This window comes from Triticum aestivum, chromosome 7D, assembly GCF_018294505.1.
Source record: "Triticum aestivum cultivar Chinese Spring chromosome 7D, IWGSC CS RefSeq v2.1, whole genome shotgun sequence".
In the NCBI taxonomy this organism is placed as follows: domain Eukaryota; kingdom Viridiplantae; phylum Streptophyta; class Magnoliopsida; order Poales; family Poaceae; genus Triticum; species Triticum aestivum.
Genome location: NC_057814.1, coordinates 540,974,714 through 540,996,757, shown reverse-complemented (window position 1 = coordinate 540,996,757; position 22,044 = coordinate 540,974,714). Strand labels below are relative to the sequence as shown.

General features: G+C 47.4%; 1 protein-coding gene across 1 annotated transcript; it reads left to right on the top strand.

Annotated features, from left to right (window-relative positions):
* The first annotated feature begins 20,345 nt into the window (after window positions 1-20,345).
* On the top strand, window positions 20,346-21,826 carry LOC606356 (probable xyloglucan endotransglucosylase/hydrolase protein 23). The gene is made up of 3 exons (XM_044583583.1): window positions 20,346-20,761; window positions 20,876-21,069; window positions 21,170-21,826. The coding sequence occupies exons 1-3, from the start codon at window positions 20,501-20,503 to the stop codon at window positions 21,576-21,578; spliced, it is 864 nt and encodes a 287-aa protein (XP_044439518.1). The 5' UTR covers window positions 20,346-20,500; the 3' UTR covers window positions 21,579-21,826.
* The last annotated feature ends 218 nt before the right edge of the window (window positions 21,827-22,044 follow it).

Here is a 22,044-nt window from a genome sequence, read left to right as displayed (position 1 = left end):
GTTTGCTCATGGGCCACTTCGGACAGCCGATGTATACACGAGGAAGATTCCACGAGACTTGGTGATCAAGACAAAGACTCCTCTCCACCGGCGTATTCGACTAGGACTCTTGTTATCCTAGGCCTCTGGTATGTTATATAAGCTGAGGCTAGGCTAGTCTATAGATCATTATGACATTACTCATCATACCCTTAGGTCTTAGACCACAACATATGATCTCGAGGTAGATCAACTCTTGTAACCCTATATTCATCAAGATCAATCAAGCAGGAAGTAGGGTATTACCTCGATAGAGAGGGCCTGAACCTGGGTAAAACATCGTGTCCCCTGTCTCCTGTTACCCATCGATCCATGACGCACAGCTTGGGACCCCCTACCCGAGATCTGCCGGTTTTAACACCGACAGCGCCCAAGGCCGCCCGCTGTGCCGCTGCTGCCTCCCCCCTCCCCGCACGCCCCCAGCACCTGCAGTCGCCCACGCCGCGCCGCCCACCATCGCCGTCTGCACCTCCAGCCTGCCTTGCCTTGTGCCCTGCCCGCGGTCGCCACGGACCGCGCGCGCCCGCATGGCCACAGCCGCGTCGGCTCGCCTCGTCGCAGCGTGCCCGGCTCGCCTCCACGCCATTCTGCATCGCCCGCCGCCCCACCTCTGTCCATGCAGTCACCCACCCGCTGCCGTCGGCGCCCTCGCGCGCCACTGCAGCCGTTGCCTCGCCACTCCCAACCCCTCTGCTGCTGCTGCCCCGCGCGCCGCCGCAGCTCATCGCCCGCACCTCACTGCCGGCTCGCGCTCGCCCCGCCTCTGCGGCCCCCGCCGCCGCTCGCCCCGGCCTCCCATAGCTACCAGCCTCCCCCCTCGTCATGCTACTCTGGAGCCCCACCATGGCCGGCGCCCCCTGGTAGCCTGGGCGTGCGCCCAAACGGGCTAGCGCCCAGCACCCACGCCCACTGTACCCGCCCCGTTAAGCCCCCTGGGCCGTTGACCCGTGGGGCCCAGCCCCGAGAACAAAATAAAAATAATAATAATAATCAATTTAAATAATAATAATAGTAAATATTAATTTAATAATTAATTGATTAGGACAATTAATTAATTTAATTAACTTGTGTTAGTTAATCTAACTATCTAACTAATCTAATTAATCTGTAGTTAGCTAGTCAGCCAATGACGACTAGGCCCCACCTGCCAGTTTGACTGGTCAACGGTCAATGTTGACCGCTGACATCATGATGATGTCGTGATGACGCAATAAACATTTCCGAATTAAATTAAATCAGTTATTTCCAGAAATTGATTAAATCTTTAAAAATTCATATAAAATAATTCGTAACTCGGATGAAAATACTTTGTACATGAAAGTTTCTTAGAACGACGAGACGAATCCAAAGACGCGGTCCTTTCGTCTGCCACACGTCTCCAGCATAGCGAACTTGTAACCGTCCCCCTCCGGTCCGTCTGTACGAAAATGTCAAACACCGGGAATACTTTCCCGGATGTTTTCCCCCTTCGACAGTAGCACCTAGTACTGCGTTAGGTCACCCTAGCACCGTGTACTGCCATGTTATGCTTTGTAATGCTTTGATTGCTCTGTTATTTATTGTGTTCCCCCTCCGTTACTTCTTTCCGGTAGACCCCGAGAACGCTGCCGATACCCCCGTGATCGACTACATCGATGACGACTCCTCCTTCTTGCCAGAGCAACCAGGCAAGCCAACCCCCTTGTTCATCCCGATATCGCCTACTCTTTCCCTCTACTGCTTGCATTAGAGTAGTGTTACTGTTTCATCGGTTTGATCCTATATTGCTGCATAGCTTGTCCTTGTTACTACTGTTGATACCTTTACCTGCAATCCTAAATGCTTAGTATAGGTTGCTAGTGTATCATCAGTGGCCTTACACTCTTGTCCATCTGCCATGCTATACTATCGGGCCGTGATCACTCGGGAGGTGGTCACGGGTATATGCGATATGCTATCACACTACTTATGTTACAGTTCGGACGTGGGGGCTAAAGGGGCAGGTGGCTCCATCCATGTTGTGATGGGCCTGGGTTCCCGACAGCCCCCGCGTGATTCAATGTGGCAGAGCAACAAGGCAGGTTGCGACCACCTAGGAGATAGGTGGGCCTGGTCCCCAGTCAGCGTCCGCGGATACTTCCAATAACACGGTTAACGAGATCTAGATATTTGTTCCGAGTCTGGCTATGAGTCTATACGCACTAACCAACTACGCGGGAACAATTATGAGCAGTCAATGTCGTGGTATTAGCCGAAGCCTCCTAGACGTCAGCGACTGAGCGGCGCGTGCCGGGTTGGACCGCGTAACGCAACTTCCTTTGTAATGGAGGTTGCTAGGTCTGCTCACCGGCCGTGTATGCAATGTGCATGTGTGCAATGGGCGATGAGCCCAGACCCCTGCGCGCATAGGATTTAGACCGGCGTGCTGACCTCTCTGTTAGGCCTAGGTAGGGCTGCGACGTGTTGATCTTCCAAGGCCGGGCATGACCCAGGAAAGTGTGTCTGGCCAGAGGGATCGAGCGTGTTGGGAATGTGGTGCACCCCTGCAGGGAAGTTTATCTATTCGAATAGCTGTGTCCCTCGCTAAAAGGATGACCCAGAGTTGTATTCTGACCTTATGACAACTAGAACTGGATACTTAATAAAACACACCTCTTACAAGTTCCAGAGACAACCCGGTGATCGCTTTCCCACAGGGCGACGAGGGAAGGATCGCGAGGTAGGATTATGCTATGCGATGTTACTTGATGCCGCACTTGCTACTCCCTTCTACATGCTTCAAGATGGAGGCTGCCAGAAGCGTAGTCTTCGATAGGCCTAGCTATCCCCCTCTTATTCTAGCATTCTGCATTTCAGTCCACATATACTACCCTTTTCGTTGATACTAATGCATACGTAGTGTAGATCCTTGCTTGCAAGTACTTTGGATGAGTACTCACGGTTGCTTTGCTCCCTCTTTTCCCCCTTTTCCTTTCTTCTCGGATGCCGCAACCAGATGCTAGAGCCCAGGAGCCAGACGCCACCGTTGACGATGATTCCTACTACACCGAGGGTGCCTACTACATGCAGGCCGCCGACGACCAGGAGTAGTTTAGGAGGATCCCATGCAGGAGGCCTGCGCCTCTTTCGATCTGTATCCTAGTTTGTGCTAGCCATCTTATGGCACCTTGTTTAACTTATGTCTATACTCAGGTATTATTGCTTCCACTGACTCTTGTGTATTCGAGCTTATGTATTCGAGCCCTCGAGGCCCCTGGCTTGTAATATAAAGCTTATATTATTTTAGTTTGTGTCTAGATTTGTGTTGTGATATCTTCCCATGAGTCACTGATCTTGGTCATACACATTTGTGTGTATGATTAGTGTACGGTCAAATCGGGGGCGTCACTGCAAGGATGATATAGAACCCCTCCGTGATTGTTTCCCCCTCCGGCAGAGTGCCGGAAAAGGCCTCCAGATGGGATCTCGTGGTTCTGGAAGTTTTGGCGGTGCAAAAAGTATTTCATGGACTCCCTCGTGGGTTTCCTGATTTTAGAGTATTTATAGAGACGAAGTTAGGTCAAACGGAGGCTTGTGGGCCCCACTAGGTACCAGGGCGTGCTGCTACCTCTTGAGCTTGCGTTGGTTTTTCCCTTGAAGAGGAAAGGGTGATGCAGCAAAGTAGAGTAAGTATTTCCCTCAGTTTTTGAGAACCAAGGTATCAATCCAGCAGGAGACAACGCTCAAGTCACCGAATACCTGCACAAACAAACACCAACTTGCACCCAACACGATAAACGGGTTGTCAATCCCTTCGCAGTTATTTGCAAAGTGAGATCTGATAGAGATGGATAAACGGCAAAGTAATATTTTTGGTTTATGGAACGGAAAGTAAAAGATTTGCAAAGTAAGTAAATAGGAAACTAAAATTGTAGATCGAAAACTTATATGATGGAAAAAAGACCCGGGGGGCATAGGTTTCACTAGAGGCTTCTCTCAAGATAGAAATTATTACGGTGGGTGAACAAATTACTACCGAGCAATTGATAGAAAAGCGCAAAGTTATGACGACATCTAAGGCAATGATCATGAATATAGGCATCACGTCCGTGTCAAGTGGACTGAAACGATTCTGCATCTACTACTATTACTCCACACATCGACCGCTATCCAGCATGCATCTAGAGTATTAAGTTCATAAAGAACGGAGTAACGCATTAAGCAAGATGACATGATGTAGAGGAATTAACTCAAGCAATATGATGAAAACCCCATATTTTTATCCTCGATGGCAACAATACAATACGTGCCTTGTTGCCCCTACTGTCACTGGGAAAGGACACCGCAAGATTGAACCCAAAGCTAAGCACTATTGCAAGAAAAACCAATCTAGTTGGCCAAACCAAATTGATAGTTCGAAGAGACTTGCAAAGATATCAAATCATGCATATAAGAATTCAGAGAAGATTCAAATAATATTCATAGATAAGCTGATCACAAATCCACAATTCATCGGATCTCGGCAAACACACCGCAAAAGAGTATTACATCAAATAGATCTCCAAGAACATCGAGGAGAACTTTGTATTGAGAATCAAAGAGAGAGAGATAGAGACAGAGAGAGAGATAGAAGAAGTCATCTAGCTACTAGCTATGGAACCATAGGTCTGTGGTAAACTACTCACGCTTCATCGGAGAGGCAATGGTGTTGATGTAGATCCCCTCCGTGATTGAATCCCCCTCTGGCAGGACGCCGAAAAAGGCCCCTAGATGGGATCTCACGGGTATAGAAGGTTGCGGTGGTGGAAAAGTGGTTTCGTGGCTCCCCTGGAAGTTTTTGGGGTATATGAAAATATATAGGAGGAAGATCTAGGTCAGGGGGTCACTGAGGGGCCCACAAGGTCGGGGGCGCGTCCTACCCCGCTGGGCGCGCACTCCATCCTTGTGGCCGCCTCATGGCTCTTCTGACTTGCACTCCAAGTCTCCTGGGTGTCTTCTGGTCCAATAAAAATCATCGCAAAAGTTTTATTCCGTTCGGACTCCGTTTGGTATTCCTTTTCTGCGAAACTCTAAAACAATGAAAAACAGGAACTGGCACTAAGCTCTAGGTTAATATGTTAGTCCCAAAAATCATATAAAATAGCATATTAATGCATATAAAACATCCAAAAAATATAATATAATAGCATGGAACAATCAAAAATTATAGATACATTGTAGACATATCAAGCATCCCCAAGCTTAATTCCTGCTCATCCTCGAGTAGGTAGATGATAAAAACAGATTTTTTGATGTGGAATGCTACCTAACATATTTATCCAAGTAATTCTCTTTATTGTGGCATGAATGTTCAGAACCGTAAGATTCAAAACAAAAGTTTAATATTGACATAAAAACAATAATACTTCAAGCATACTAACAAAAAATAATGTCTTCTCAAAATAACATGGCCAAAGAAAGCTTATCCCTACAAAATCATATAGTCTCGCTATGCTCCATCTTCATCACACAAAATATTTAAATCATGCACAACCCCAATGACAAGCCAAGCACGTGTTTCATACTTTTGATGTTCTCAAACTTTTTCAACTTTCACGCAATACATGAGCGTGAGCCATGGGCATAACACTATGGGTGGAATAGAAGGTGGTTGTGGAGAAGACAAAAGAAGGAGATAGTCTCACATCAACTAGGCGTATCAACGGGCTATGGAGATGCCCATTAATAGATATCAATGTGAGTGAGTAGGGATTGCCATGCAACGGATGCACTAGAGCTATAAGTTTATGAAAGCTCAAAAATAAAAACTAAGTCGGTGTGCATCCAACTTGCTTGCTCACGAAGACCTAGGGCTATTTGAGGAAGCCCATCATTGGAATATACAAGCCAAGTTCTATAATGAAAATTCCCACTAGTATAAGAAAGTGATATCATAGGAGACTCTCTATCATGAAGACCATGGTGCTACTTTGAAGCACAAGTGTGGTAAAAGGATAGTAACATTGCCACTTCTTTCTTTTCTCTCATTTTTTTATTGGGCCTTCTTTCTTTTTTTGGCCTCTTATTTATTTATTTATTTATTTATTTCGTCCAGAGTCTCATCCCGACTTGTTGGGGAATCATAGTCTCCATCATCCTTTCCTCACATGGGACAATGCTCTAATAATGAAGATCATCACACTTTTATTTACTTACAACTCAAAAATTACAACTCGATGCTCGAACAAGATATGACTCTATGTGAATGCCTCCGGCGGCGTACCGGGATGTGCAATGAATCAAGAGTGACATGTATAAAAAATGATGAATGGTGGCTTAGCCACAAATACGATGTCAACTACATGATCATGCAAAGCAATATGACAATAATGGAGTGTGTCATATAAACGGAACGGTGGAAAGTTGCATGGCAATATATCTCGGAATGGCTATGGAAATGCCATAATAGGTAGGTATGGTGGCTGTTTTGAGGAAGGATATATGGTGAGTTTATGGTACCGGCGAAAGTTGCGCGGTACAAGAGAGGCTAGCAATGGCGGAGAGGTGAGAGTCCGTATAATCCATGGACTCAACATTAGTCATAAAGAACTCATATACTTATTGCAAAAATCTATTAGTCATCAAAACAAAGTACTACGCGCATGCTCCTAGGGGGATAGATTGGTAGGAAAAGACCATCGCTCGTCCCTGACCGCCACTCATAAGGAAGACAATCAAAAAAATAAATCATGCTCCAACTTCATCACATAACGGTTCACCATACTTGCATGCTACGGGACTCACAAACTTTAACACAAGTATTTCTCAAATTCAAAACTACTCACTAGCATGACTCTAATATCACCATCTTCATATCTCAAAACAATCATAAGGAATCAAACTTCTCATAGTATTCAATGCACTTTATATGAAAGTTTTTATTATATCCCTCTTGGATGCCTATCATATTAGGACTAATTTTATAACCAAAGCAAATTACCATGCTATTTAGAGACTCTCAAAATAATATAAATGAAGTGTGAGAGTTCATCAATTTCTATAAAATAAAACCACCCCCGTGCTCTAAAAAGATATAAGTGAAGCACTAGAGCAAATTTTCCTAGCTCAAAAGATATAAGTGAAGCACATAGAGTATTCTAATAGATCATGATTCATGCGTGTATCTCTCAAAAGGTGTATACAGAAAGGATGATTGTGGCAAACTAAAAAGCAACAACTCAAATCATACAAGACGCTCCAAGCAAAACACATATCATGTGGTGAATAAAAATATAGCCTCAAGTAAAGTTACCGATAGACGAAGACGAAAGAGGGGATGACTTCCCGGGGAATCCCCAAGCTTAGGCTCTTTGGCCTCCTTGAATATTACCTTGGGGTGCCTTGGGCTCCCCAAGCTTAGGCTCTTGCCACTCCTTATTCCATAGTCCATCAAATCCTTACCCAAAACTTGAAAACTTCACAACACAAAACTCAACAGAAAATCTCATAAGCTCCGTTAGTAAATCACCACTTTTGGTACTGTTGTGAACTCATTCTTTATTTATATTGGTGTAATATCTACCGTATTCCAACTTTTCCATGGTTCGAACCCCCCGATACTAGCCATAGATGCATCAAAATCAGCAAACAACACGCGAAAAACAGAATCTGTCAAAAATAGAACAGTCTGTAGCAATCTGGATAGTTTGCATACTTCTGTAACTAAAAAAATTCTGAAAAAATCATGAAAGCAGGGGCAATTTGTATATTAATCTGGTACGTCTCCAACGTATCTACTTTTCCTAATGTTTTTCCTCTTGTTTTGGACTCCAATTTGCATGATTTGAATGAAACTAACCCCGGACTGACGCTGTTTTCAGCAGAACTACATGGTGTTGTTTTTGTGCAGAAACAAAAGTTCTCGGAATGGAACGGAACTTTGCGAGGAATTTTTATACAATAAACAAGAATTTCTGGAGCCAAGACCTACCGAAGAGGGGCACCTGGGTGGGCACAACCCACCAGGGCGCGCCCCCCTCTCCTGGCGCGCCCAGGTGGGTTGTCCCCACCTGGTGGCCCCGCAGACCCTGAAACCAATGCTATAAAATCCTATTTTTCCAGAAAAAATCAGGGAGAAAGAATTATCGTGATCCACGAGACGGAGCCGCTGTCACCTCTTGTTCTTCATAGGGAGGCCAGATCTGGAGTCCGTTTGGGGCTCCAGAGAGGGGGATCTTCATTCTTCATCATCACCAACCCTTCTCCATCGCCAATTCCATGATGCTCCCCATCGGGAGTGAGTAATTCCTTCGTAGGCTCGCTGGTCGGTGGGGAGTTGGATGAGATTCATCATGTGACCGAGTTAGTTTTGTTAGGTTTGATCCCTAGTATCCACTATGTTCTTATATTGATGTTGCTATGACTTTGCTATGCTTAATGATTGTCACTTTGGGCCCGGGTGCCATGAACTCAGATCTGGACCGTTTATGTTATCATAATTATATCCATGTTTTAGATCCGATCTTGCAAGTTATAGTCCCCTACTACGTGTTATGATCCGGCAACCCAGAGCGACAATAGTCGGGACCACTCCCGGTGATGACCATAGTTTGAGGAGTTCATGTATTCACTATGTGTTAATGCTTTGTTCCGATTCTCTATTAAAAGGAGGCCTTAATATCCCTTAGTTTCCAATATGGACCCCGCTGCCACGGGAGGGTAGGACAAAAGATGTCATGCAAGTTCTTTCCATAAGCACGTATGACTATTTACGGAATACATGCCTACATTATATTGACGAACTGGAGCTAGTGCCGTATCGACCTAGGTTATAACTATCTCATGATGAATATCATCCAACAAGTCACCGATCCAATGCCTACGAATTTATCTTATATTGTTTCTACTAAGTTACTACTGCTATCATCACTGTTCCACTTCCTACAAAAATACTGCTATCACTGTTACTGTTGCTACTGTCGCTATTATCAAAACTATCATATTACTTTGCTACTGATTACTTGTTGTAGATAATTAATCTCCAGGTGTGGTTGAATTGACAACTCAGCTGCTAATACCTTCAAATATTCTTTGGCTCCCCTTGTGTCGAATCTATAAATTTGGGTTGAATACTCTACCCTCGAAAACTGTTGCGATCCCCTATACTTGTGGGTTATCACAATCGACTGAAAAAAAATCCGGATTTTACCACGCTTATGTGATTTTAAACAATTATGGGACTAAGCGCAAAGTTTCTGTTTTTCAGCAAGATTAAATCAACTATCACCATAAGCTATCCCAAAGGTCTTACTTGGCACAAACACTAATTAAAACACAAAACCACATCTAACCAGAGGCTAGATGATTTATTCAAAGCAAAACAGCAAGGAAAAATATTGGGTTGTCTTCCAACAAGCGCTTTTCTTTAAAGCCTTTTAGCTAGGCATTGATAATTTCGATGATGCTCACATGAAAGATAGATATTAAAACACAAAGAGAGCATCATAAAACATGTGAAAAACACATATAATTCTAACATACTTCCTATGCATAGGCATCTTATAGGCAAACAAATTATCAAGGCAAGCAAAAACTAGCATATGCAAGGAAGAAGAAAGAGACAATAGCAATCTCAACATGAAGAGAGGTAATTTAGTAACATGAAAATTTATACAACCATATTTCCTCTCTCATAATAATTACATGTAGGATCATAAGCCAATTCAACAATATAGCTATCACATAACATATTCTTAACACGATCCACATGCATGCAAAGTTGACACTCTTCAAAAATAATGGGATTAACACTAATTAAAGTCATGACCTCTCCAAACCTACTTTTATCAAAAATTTCATAGGATTGAACATTCTCCAAATATGTGGGATCTAAAGTTGACACTCTTCCAAACCCACTTTCAATATTATTGCAAACATTATTGTCAATCTGATATTCATCATGGGGCTTAAATAAATTTTCAAGATCATAAGAAGCATCACCCCAATCATGATCTTTGCAACAATCTTTGACAATAGCAAAACTAGCATCCCCAAGCTTAGGGTTTTGCATATTATTAGCACAATTGACATTAATAAAATTTATAATAACATCATTGCAATCATGCCTTTTATTCAAAGATCTATCGTGAATCGCTTCATAAAGTAATTCATCACAATTTTCAGATTCACGAATTTCAAGCAAAACTTCATAGAGATAATCTAGTGCACAAAACTCACTAGCAATTGGTTCATCATAATTGGATCTCTTAAAAAGATTGGCAAGCGGATGAGGATCCATAAACTTTTAGCAAGCGAAGATGCAAGCAAAAAGAAGGCACATGGTAACACAAGCAAACAAAAGACCGAACGGAAGAAGGGCGAAAGAAAAGGGCAAATCTTTTCGAAAATCGTTTTAGAAGTGGGGGAGAATAAAACGAGAGGCGAATGGCAAATAATGTAATGCGGGGATGAGAGTTTATGATGGGTACTTGATATGTCTTGGCTTGGCGTAGATCTCCCCGGCAACGGCGCCAGAAATTCTTCCTGCTACCTCTTGAGCTTGCGTTGGTTTTTCCCTTGAAGAGGAAAGGGTGATGCAGCAAAGTAGAGTAAGTATTTCCCTCAGTTTTTGAGAACCAAGGTATCGATCTAGTAGGAGACAACGCTCAAGTCACTGAATACCTGCACAAACAAACACCAACTTGCACCCAACGCGATAAAGGCGTTGTCAATCCCTTCACGGTTATTTGCAAAGTGAGATCTGATAGAGATGGATAAACGACAAAGTAATATTTTTGGTATTTTTGGTTTATGGAATGGAAAGTAAAATATTTACAAATTAAGTAAATAGGAAACTAAAATTGTAGATCGGAAACTTATACGATGGAAAATAGACTCGGGGGCCATAGGTTTCACTAGAGGCTTCTTTCAAGATAGAAATTATTACGGTGGGTGAACAAATTACTGCCGAGCAATTGATAGAAAAGCGCAAAGTTATGACGATATCTAAGGCAATGATCATGAATATAGGCATCACGCCCGTGTCGAGTAGACCGAAACGATTCTACATCTACTACTATTACTCCACACATCGACCGCTATCCAGCATGCATCTAGAGTATTAAGTTCATAAAGAACGGAGTAACACATTAAGCAAGATGACATGATGTAGAGGAATTAACTCAAGCAATATGATGAAAACCCCATCTTTTTATCCTCGATGGCAACAATACAATATGTGCCTTGCTGCCCCTACTGTCACTGGGAAAGGACACCGCAAGATTGAACCCCAAGTTAAGCACTTCTCCCATTGCAAGAAAAACCAATATAGTTGGCCAAACCAAACCAATAGTTCGAAGAGACTTGCAAAGATATAAAATCATGCATATAAGAATTCAGAGAAGATTGAAATAATATTCATAGATAAGCTGATCATAAACCCACAATTCATCGGATCTCGGCAAACACACCGCAAAAGAGTATTACATCGAATAGATCTCCAAGAACATCGAGGAGAACTTTGTATTGCGAATCAAAGAGAGAGAAGAAGCCATCTAGCTACTAGCTATGGACCCATAGGTCTGTGGTAAACTATTCATGCTTCATTGAAGAGGTAATGGTGTTGATGTAGAAGCCCTCCATGATCGAATCCCCCTCCGGCAGGACGCCGGAAAAGGCCCCTAGATGGGATCTCATGGGTACAGAAGGTTGCGGCGGTGGAAAGGTGGTTTCGTGGCTCCCCTGGAAGTCTTTGGGGTATATGAGAATATAAATAGGAGGAAGATCTAGGTCAGGGGGTCACCGAGGGGCCCACAAGGTCGGGGGCACGCCCTACCCCCTGGGCACGCCCTACCCCCTGGGCGCTCTTCTGACTTGCACTCCAAGCCTCCTGGGTGTCTTCTGGTGCAATAAAAATCATCTCGAAAGTTTTATTCTGTTTGAACTCCATTTGGTATTCCTTTTCTGCGAAATTCTAAAACAAGGAAAAAACAGGAACTGGCACTGGGCTCTAGGTTAATAGGTTAGTCCCAAAAATCATATAAAATAGCATATTAATGCATATAAAACATCCAAAACAGATAATATAATAGCATGGAACAATCAAAAATTATAGATACGTTGGAGACGTATCACGTGCCCCAGGCCCATGGCACCCCCTGGTGCCTAGTGGGCCACTCCGTCTTCTCGTTCCCTCCCGAAGCTTCCAGGGTCTCTTATTGCCAGAAAAAATATCTCCAAAAAGTTTCGTAGCATTTGGACTTTGTTTGGTCCTGATATTCTGTAAAGTCAAAAACAAGCAAAAAACAACAACTGGCACTGGGCACTAAGTTAGTAGGTTAGTCCCAAAAAATGATATAAAGTTGCTTATAAATGTATCCAAGATTGATACTATAATAGCATGGAGCAATCAAAAATTATAGATACGTTGGAGACGTATCAAGGCGTACGACATCAAGGCGGTGGCACTATGCGGCTGCAAAGCGAATCTCAACTGCCCAATCAATACAACCAATGTGCCAATGCCCGTCGAAATCGACCACTGAGTGGTATCCAGATGCGAGGTATGGGAGAACTAGGAGGCGTTCGAGCAGCTCGAGGTGGCGCACGCAGACGAAGAGTACATGCCCGACATCCGCCAGATGCATCCGGAGATCGTCGCTGAGGAGCGTCGGGTACTTGAGCTGTGCCAGAAGGGGGTTCACAATGCTGTCGAGACCAGGCCATCCGGGAGAAGGGAGTCCGAGGCTGAAGTGATCGACCTTTCGTCGGACTAGTTTAATTCTGTAATCTGCAATGCAGTTTGAACTAAATTATGCTATCTATATCCGTGTTTGCAATGTAGTTTGAACTAAACTATGTTATGAATGTTGAAATATTTGTCTATATAAGTGATAAGGGTTCATATAAGTGACCTATATTTCAAGAGATTGGCCAGAGATGCACTGATTTACTTCATTTTTCATACTCATTTGAAATTATGGTTATACTTTGATTCATGATTAACAAGAAGTTCTATTTACATTAATAAAGGCATTCTACTTATTTGTATTGTACTTCATGCACAAGGTTGTATATTTGTTGATCCTTTCATCTTTCTAATCGTATCCAGGCAAATTGATGGAGTACGGGAAGCTTAGAAATCAAACTATGAAGGATAATGCAGCTCCGATTTTGCAAAGATTACAGGAAAAAGGCCTAGAACCTGCTGATTTAGAGCTTGCCCATTCTAAAGCATGGGTATTCGCATGTGGGACGAATGCAGTTTCGCAGGAAAAAGGGGGTGTATCTTTTGATGAGGAAGCTAAAGATACAGACAGTGTCGACATCTCAGAAAAGAGAGTTGTTGGTATTGAGATTGCATCACCTGTTGTATACGAACGTATGTCTTGTGAACTAAAATGTGTGAAGAATGCACTTGTATACATGTCAACTCACCGCGCTGGGTACGGCCGTGTCTGATCATTGTTCGCTGCTTTTGGACCTGAATGCCGACTTGTGCATGGGACGGAGGTTCAAATTTGAAGTATTTTGGACCAAGGCAGAGGGTTTCATGCAAACGGTGCAGGATGCGTGGAACTCAGTCTCAAGCGAGGGAAAACCTTATGTTGTGCTCGATGCGAAGCTGAGGGCGACGGCAAAGAGCCTGAAGAAATGTAGCGATCGCTGGATAGGGAACGTTAAACTTCAGACTGGAATAGCTATGGAGGTCATTTTCCCATTGGACAAGGTGATGGAATCAAGGCCGCTGACGGAGCAAGAGGGTGCACTTCGAAAGCTGCTAAAAGGAAAGTTGTTGGGTCTGTGCTCGCACCATCGCACGGCAGAGGTCAAGAATCCTCGTTCTCCGCGAGGGAGATGCAAATACCAACTTCTTTCACAAAAGTGTGTGTCATAGACAGAGGAGAAACATGATGACTGCGGCTCAGCATGGTGACAGAGTAGCCACTGGGCAGGAGGAAATCGCCAGTGAGATTGATGACTACTTCTCCAATGTGTTTGGGGAGGCGCCGGGAAGAGAGCACACTCTTGATCTAGACTTGACCCGTCTACCAACAAGAAACTTGGCTCATCTTGAAACCAATTCTCCGAGGAGGAGGTGGAGAAGATAGTGAAATCTATGCCACTCGACAAAGCGCCGGGGCCAGATGGATTCACTGGCCGATTCTATGCCGCGTGCTGGAGCAGAATTCGTGAGGATTTCACGCGGGCATTGGGAGCTTTCTACCAAGTGGACATGAGAGGTTTGGCTGTGCTGAACAAAGCAATTGTGACTCTGCTGCCAAAAAAGGATGGAGCCGTGGATATGAAGGACTATAGACCAGTTAGTTTGGTGCATGGGGTGATCAAAATCTTCGACAAAGTCTTGGCTACTCGACTTGCCACTGAGCTACCACTCCTTGTAGGATATCACCAAAGTGCATTCGTCAAGGGACGATCAATTCATGATAACTTCATGCTGGTTCAGTGCACTGCACGACATCTCCATGCCCTTCGGGAGCCGACAGTTATGCTCAAACTGGATATCTCAAAAGCATTCGACTCGGTGCAATGGCCATTCTTAGTGGAAGTGCTCAATGCCATGGGCTTTGGCGCTCGCTGGGTGGACTGGATCTGTGGATTACTCTCGGCATCGTCCACTAGAATCATGGTGAATGGAACACCAGCAAGGCCAATCTCGAATCAAATTGGGCTGAGGCAGGGCGACCCAATATCTCCTATGCTATTTATCATGATCATGGAGCCATTGCATCACATGTTTGAGCTCGCGAGTTCAAGGGGCATGCTTGCTCCTCTAGCAAGATCTGGGATGAAACATCGGCTATCAATGTTCGCTGATGATGTGGTTTTCTTCACCAAGCCGAATGAGCTGGACCTGCGCACTTGTGCGCTGCTACTGAAGACCTTTGGAGAAGCCTCGGGGCTTAAGATAAACCTTGCAAAAAGTGTAGCATTCCCGATTAGATGCTTGGCCGAAACGATGGAAATGATGGAGCGGACCCTTGGCTGCCCTAGCGGCTCCTTCCTGTGCAAATATCTGGGGCTGCCCCTCACCCTCACAAAGCAGTCCGCAGTGCAACTCTCGTATCTCGTGGATCAGTTGGCGGGTGCGCTGCCGAAGTGGAAGGCAACCAAGATGCCCAAGAGTGGAAGGTTCTTGTTGATTCAGTCGGTTCTATGCGCAATGCCACTACACGCAATGCTCGCACTTGATTTGCCAAATAAAACAATCACCGCCTTGAACAAAATTTTCCATGTGTTTCTGTGGAGTGCCGACTTAACTGCACATGGTGGAAGCTGCGCCGTAGCCTGGGAAAGAGTATGCTCGCCAAAGTGGGCGGGAGGACTTGGCATCCCAAACCTTCAGTGGCTAAACATCGCTATATAAGCACGATGGCCGTGGTTGCAAAAGTTTGACAATGAGCAACCCTGGGCAGAGTTCCAAATCCAAGTTCCGAATGCTGCGCGTCAGCTAGTTCACTCTGCGGCGAGGCCAGTTGTGGGAAATGGCCAGAGCATCATGTTTTGGGAAGATAGATGGCTACATGGGTACTGTGTCGCTGATATTGCTCCCAACATCTATGCCCGCGTGCGGCCAAGAACGAGGAAAACCTGCTCGGTTGCCAGGGCACTTCAGGATAATGGTTGGGCGAGGGACGTGGACCTTGAGGTAAACTCTAACACCTTGCATGAGTATCTCACATTGTGGACTTGGGTTGCCGGCATAACGCTGGATCAGACGAGGCAGGATGAAGTGGTTTGATCCTGGGAGACGAACGGCATACACACCACGCGACCAGCTTACGCGGCAAAGTTTTGGGGAAGGGAGGTGGATCAAACGACAGAATTCACATGTAAAGCTAGGGCTCCGTTACGTTGCCGATTCTTCGTGTGGTTGGCCCTGCAGAATAGATGCTGGACCTCTGACCGCCTGGCAAGGAGAGGCCTTGATCACCAAGATAGTTGCCCGCTGTGCAACCATGAGGAGGAAAGCATCGACCACCTATTCATCCGATGTGTCTTTACCAGGCAGCTCTGGGCTGTGATCTTCCAGGCCATGGACAAGGCATGTTGGGTGCCCACGATGAACGACACGCTCGCTGGTTGGTGTGCGACCCAAAGCACTAATGAGACCCACAAGAGAGTGCTCAATGCTTTTCGTGTTTTAGCCATGTGGGAGATTTGGAAGCATCGCAATGCAATTGTGTTCGAGGGTGATTCTCCATTGGTGACCCATGTGGTTTGTCGCTTCGCGGAGGAAGGCCGGAATTGGAAACAAGCGGGCTTACTTAAAGGCGATCTTACCGGCTTCTTCAACCGGGTGGAACGGCGGGCGAGCACGCCAAGTTAGCCTCTGAGAAAGTAGCAAGTAGGGTGGAGGTGGTAATATTGTACATGTAAATACCGTGTAATAACATTGTGGAGGGTTCTTTCACCCCTCTCCTTCTTAATACATATATAGTACGCACACTCGTGCGTATTCGAGAAAAGTACGTGAAACTCTCAAGAAGACTCTGCCTCACATTCTGGATGAAATTGAGGGTCTGAATATTTCCACGGATGTGCTTCATCAACAGATTCAGTCTATCAAGACTGCACTTAAAATCTTAGGCAAAGAACATGATGTCGTGCACAAAGGCAACAAAGAGAAACTTTTTGCTCTTGAGAAGACTCTTCAAGATATTGGCGGAGCTCTGTGCTACATCACCAGGATTCTGTCACAATAATTCATTGCCACCAGCCGAAAAACACTGCCATCGTACCAGTGCATTGTTTGAAGGTGATGAAACCGACAGGACTGTCTGCGATTAAACCCACGTGGACCCACATGGAAGCAGCCAGGCCAGTAACTGATGGTCCCACCTATCAGAATCTTTGACCGGTCAAACCAGCGGACCGATCACCGTTGACGGGATTATCGTCGCCAAAAAGATCTTAGGCGACAGATTGGGCTATCATAGGTGACAATCTGGGCCGTCAACGAAAACGACAATTGGTGACATTTGTTGGTTCGTTCCTTAAAATGCGATCTTACGCAACGAAAATAATGGTATCGTCAAAATATTATTTTCCATGACGGCGTTTCGGTGACGGTGGGGGTGACCGCCGGAAAATGTCACGAGTGTACTTTCCGTGTACGTTACACGAGTGAAACGCCGCAAAATAGAGAAAATTTTACAGTGAAGACTCTGAGGACACTGAGATGTTGAGCTCGAAGATGGAGGATTTGGATGACGATGCATGGATAATTGTGCAAACCGTCCGTGATAGGATATTGAAGCGCATGACGGCTGAGCTGCAGGCGGATGAGGAGGAGGAGCTCGTGGCAGAGTGAGCGTGCAGACTTGGATAGTCAGTCGACAAGGCAAAAGATCCAATTTTTTTTTTTGACAAGGACTGCCGGACTGAGATTCTTTTGTAATCGGACATGTAAAAATTATACATATTTGCTTCTTTTAGTTGTGATTGGGCTCGCGCGATGTGATCCAGCGCTATGCATTTGATTTGAAATTGGTCGAACCTAGGCGGAAGTTTAGGTGAGGCGGTTGAATGGCCGGCTCTCGTATCAATGTTCGCGGACTGGTTTTATTGGTTCGCAGACGAATACGACGTCTGGGGTAGCGTTGGAGATGGCATAGACGAGCAACTAGCCGGTGGTGATCGTTGTCGCAGCAACGACGAAGCAACGAAGCCGTAGCATACGTACGCAACACTGAATTCGGCACTATATTAATACACGACCTTAAATACTCACCGAATTCCCGTGCTCGGCAGCGTCCACGAACGATGTACGCATTGAATCGTATTGATCAACTACAACGTACCAGTAGGACCGGTGGCAACGCCCACGTACTGATGTGGTCAGAATGCACCGCGGTACTTCAACGGATACACTAGTACATGCAAGAAAAAGCTGTGATTTCCCTTTCGTGTCCAACGGATACACCGGTACATGCAACGTCCTCGGCCTACAAAGCACAATTCAAAGGGCATACCATTTCGTCTATGTACGTAGTACGGTGCTGTCTGGAGAGTTTGGGCACCAAAATGTAAACTCTTTACGAAACTGGAGCACGATGGGTAGCGTCGACGAGTGGTGGATCGGTGTCTCGCAAGCTAAAGGTCACTCAAGGAAGGCCATGTCCTCCATGCTGATGTTGATCTCCTGGGAGCTTTGGAAGAAACGCAATGCAAGAGTCCTTCGCAACACCATGACTCCTCAACGATCATTGTGCGCAACATTAAGGATGAAATCAATTTGTGGGTGTTAGCGGGTGCTAAGCACTTGGGTTTTGTCACGCTGTGAGAAAGATGACCTTTGTATTCCACACCCGTTGTCGGGCGATGTTTAAAACTCTTTCTTAATTAATGAAATAACAAATTTTTTGTCTTGTTTTTTTTAAACTTTGAAATGGCAGCGATTGGGTCGGTCGACCTCGTGCATGCGTGCATGGGCTCGTTGGCGGTACCACGTGACAACAACGTAACATGGCGATGAAAACGGAGGTGCGTACGTGCCCGCCATGGACGGGACTGAGCACTCGGCGCTGAAGAACAACGCCACTGACTAGTCAGACCTCAGTACTACCCATCACCACCATCACGCACGGCCCATCCGGCCATGTTTCCTCCTCATCCATCCATCATCCTCTCGAGTCCTCACCGTCCCCTTCCTCGCGACTCCGGACTCGTGTCGGTCGGCCTGGCTGGCGCCAGTGCTCCTGGACGAAGGGACAGCCTGTTTTTGGGAAGGTTGTGATGATCGCCGTAGGCATGGGCGGGCTGCAATGTTTGTACTGCAGCAGCAGCAGCGGCAGGATTGGATCGAATCGGATTGGAGGGCAGGTGCTAGCGGCGCCAGCAGTGCATGCACGCACTTGATGACTGGAGCAGCAGCGAGGAGCCCAGCTGGCTCCCGCTGCTCCACCTGCCACCCGCCATTGATGCCGATGTGTCCTCCCCTCCCGCCCGCTGCCACTGTGGATAATTTACTCGGATTCATTGGCCGCAGTCCCGGTTCCGCAGTACAACGCGCAAATGCGTTGCACGCCATGCCCGCCTGCTCGGCAATGGCCACCCCACGCAGCAGTATCGCCTTTGTTTATCAGGCTCCGTATACTGCTTCTGCCTCACTGGTGAGATGTGCATTCATCCATCCTCCCGATTGAAATGTGATGGACTGTGCTAATCGGGGCCATGCGCCTATTTAGCTACTGTGATGTTTCATGATGTGCCGACTTCACTAGGGTCGAGTGGAATTTCTTTGAAAGATAATATTACAAGCTGCTATACGACAGACATGCATTGGGTGTAGGGTAAGGAAAGGATTAAAGGACCTGAAATTCGTGTCCCCCGCCTAGACAAGTCCAAATGCGAGCCTGTCCGCTCGTCGTGCAGAGGCGTCCAAATCAGGGTACCCGCACCTAACGACAGCTTGTCCATCGGAGCACTGGCGGATCACACTGTACTCGTCATCAGCCTTGACGGACGGGTCGGCCCAGCCAGAAACGCTACGGGGCCGCCTCCGGCCATTTCAAATTCAAAAACAGAACACAATGCACCGTATGTATGGCCGTAAGAAACCCACTGACCACTCAACCACAAGTAGGAGTACTACTGCTACCTAGCTAAAATTCAGCCCAATGAAACCTCACCAGCTGCACGTACACCACACTGCAGTACACGCCAAGCACCGGAAACCTTGCCCTGGACGGGAGGTCGGCCAGAAGGGCCGGGCCAGGCGGCCAGCCAGCCCCGGCGTCCCTTCCTTCGGCGAGGGGGAAACAGGGCGAACCTTCCCCGCATCCCAGACCTGCCCGCACATGCCACGGCGGGATCAGATCACGCACCCCGCAGCTGCCGATCTAGAAGGCGATGATGAACTGTAAAGCTGAGCGAATACCACTGCCCACACGGCCCGTGCCGGAGGAGTGGCGGGCAAAAGCGCCCCCCTCGCAAAAGCTGCGCGCTCCCCCACGCCCATCTACCCGGGTGCTCGTCCGCCCATCTACCCCGACCCCGGCCCCGGCACGACGTCACGTCGCCCGCCCCCTTTCGCGGACGCCGCGGCGCGGATGGGATGAGATGGGATATTGGGATGGACGCGGTCAAGTAAAGTCGCCCGCGCGGCCCCACGTACGTACGCCCCGGGGGCTGGATCCAGGGTGCCTCCAGCTGCCGCGCGCCCCCGAGCCCCGAAACCACCCGCTCCACGGCACCACGGCATTTACTCCCTCCGTAAACCGCAGACGCGCCAGCCGGCATCGCACTTGCCCGTTGGATGCCACTCACTCACTGCCTCGCCACAGCCTGTCCAAATCCAAACCAGCCTCCCTCCCCCGGCCGTATAAATACCACCACCATACTGCCCGATCAATCCATCAACAAACCAACCCAACCAGCAATAGCCACCCCAATCCATCCAGCTCCTCCAAGCTCAGTGTCCGAGCTCAGCTCAGCTACCCACACTTCACTCAGTAGCAGCTACCGGTAGCGAGAAAGAAAGATCGATAGTGCGACGTGCGCGATGACGACGGTGGCGATAGGCATTCTGGCCATGGCGTGCCTCGTGGCGGTGGCGCGGGGCGGCAACTTCTTCCAGGACTCCGAGATGACCTGGGGGGACGGCCGCGGCAAGGTCGTCGACGGCGGCCGCGGGCTCGACCTCACGCTCGACAAGACCTCCGGCTCCGGCTTCCAGTCCAAGACCGAGTACCTCTTCGGCAAGATCGACATGCAGATCAAGCTCGTCCCCGGCAACTCCGCCGGCACCGTCACCACCTTCTACGTAAGCATCTTCAGTAGTGGCACATTCTCCGTCGGTCGCGGTTCATCGGTCGTTGCCATTTCCGTATGTATGTGATGGAAGCTGATGGTTCTTTGTGTGTGTGCGAATATGCAGCTGTCGTCGCAGGGGACGGCGCACGACGAGATCGACTTCGAGTTCCTGGGCAACGTCACCGGCGAGCCCTACACGCTGCACACCAACGTGTTCGCGAAAGGGCAGGGGCAGCGGGAGCAGCAGTTCCGCCTCTGGTTCGACCCCACCAAGGCCTTCCACACCTACTCCATCATCTGGAACCCGCAGCACGTCATGTAAGTTCTTTTCTTCTGCTCAATCTGGAGACAGAGCCGCATGCGCATGTTGTTTTGAGCCTGTCGCTGACGTGAAGGCCTTTGGGTCACGGGTTTGCAGATTCGCGGTGGACGGCACGGCGATCAGGGACTTCAAGAACCACGAGGCGCGCGGCGTGTCGTTCCCCAAGAGCCAGCCGATGCGGCTGTACGCGAGCCTGTGGAACGCCGACGACTGGGCCACGCAGGGCGGCCGGGTCAAGACCGACTGGAGCAAGGCGCCGTTCGTCGCCTCCTTCCGCAACTTCAACGCCGACGCCTGCGTCATGTCGGGCGGCGCGCAGCGCTGCCCCGCCGGCACAATGGAGGCCTCTGCGGCCGGCGGCAGCGGCAGCTGGTGGAACCAGGAGCTCAGCGGCATGGGCTACCGCCGCATGCGGTGGGTGCAGAGGAAGTTCATGATCTACAACTACTGCACCGACCCCAAGCGGGTGGCGCAGGGCGTGCCTGCCGAGTGCAAGCTCCGCTGATGAGATCCTCCCGCAGCTTACAAGAACAACAACGCATGAACCCGTCATCTGAGATGTGTTTTGTTTCGGCTTTCGATCCGTGAGAACGAAGGAAGGAAGGAAGTGCGCGCATCAGAGCTCTGTCGGATGGTGTAAATGTAGTACCGTAGTATGCATATCGCATTCTTTCATTTGTTTCGTTGTCACACGGGTCGTTCCATGTACTTATGCAAGTTCTATAATTAGCTAGTTCCTTTTAGCCTTGAAAATCCAGACGTGATTGATGTGTTCTTTTCCTCATGTGTACTGTGTGCGGGGATGAGGAGGCACAGAGCTAGAAGAAGGTGGCCAAAGTGGGCTTGGACATGGACACCCTGTGGATCTGGACCATTGGGAAGGGAAGGGGAAGTTTATCTGGCTTTAGATTATTCTAACCGAGGAAGGACACGTGCATGCTGCACGCGAGGAACAAAACAATGCCGACCGG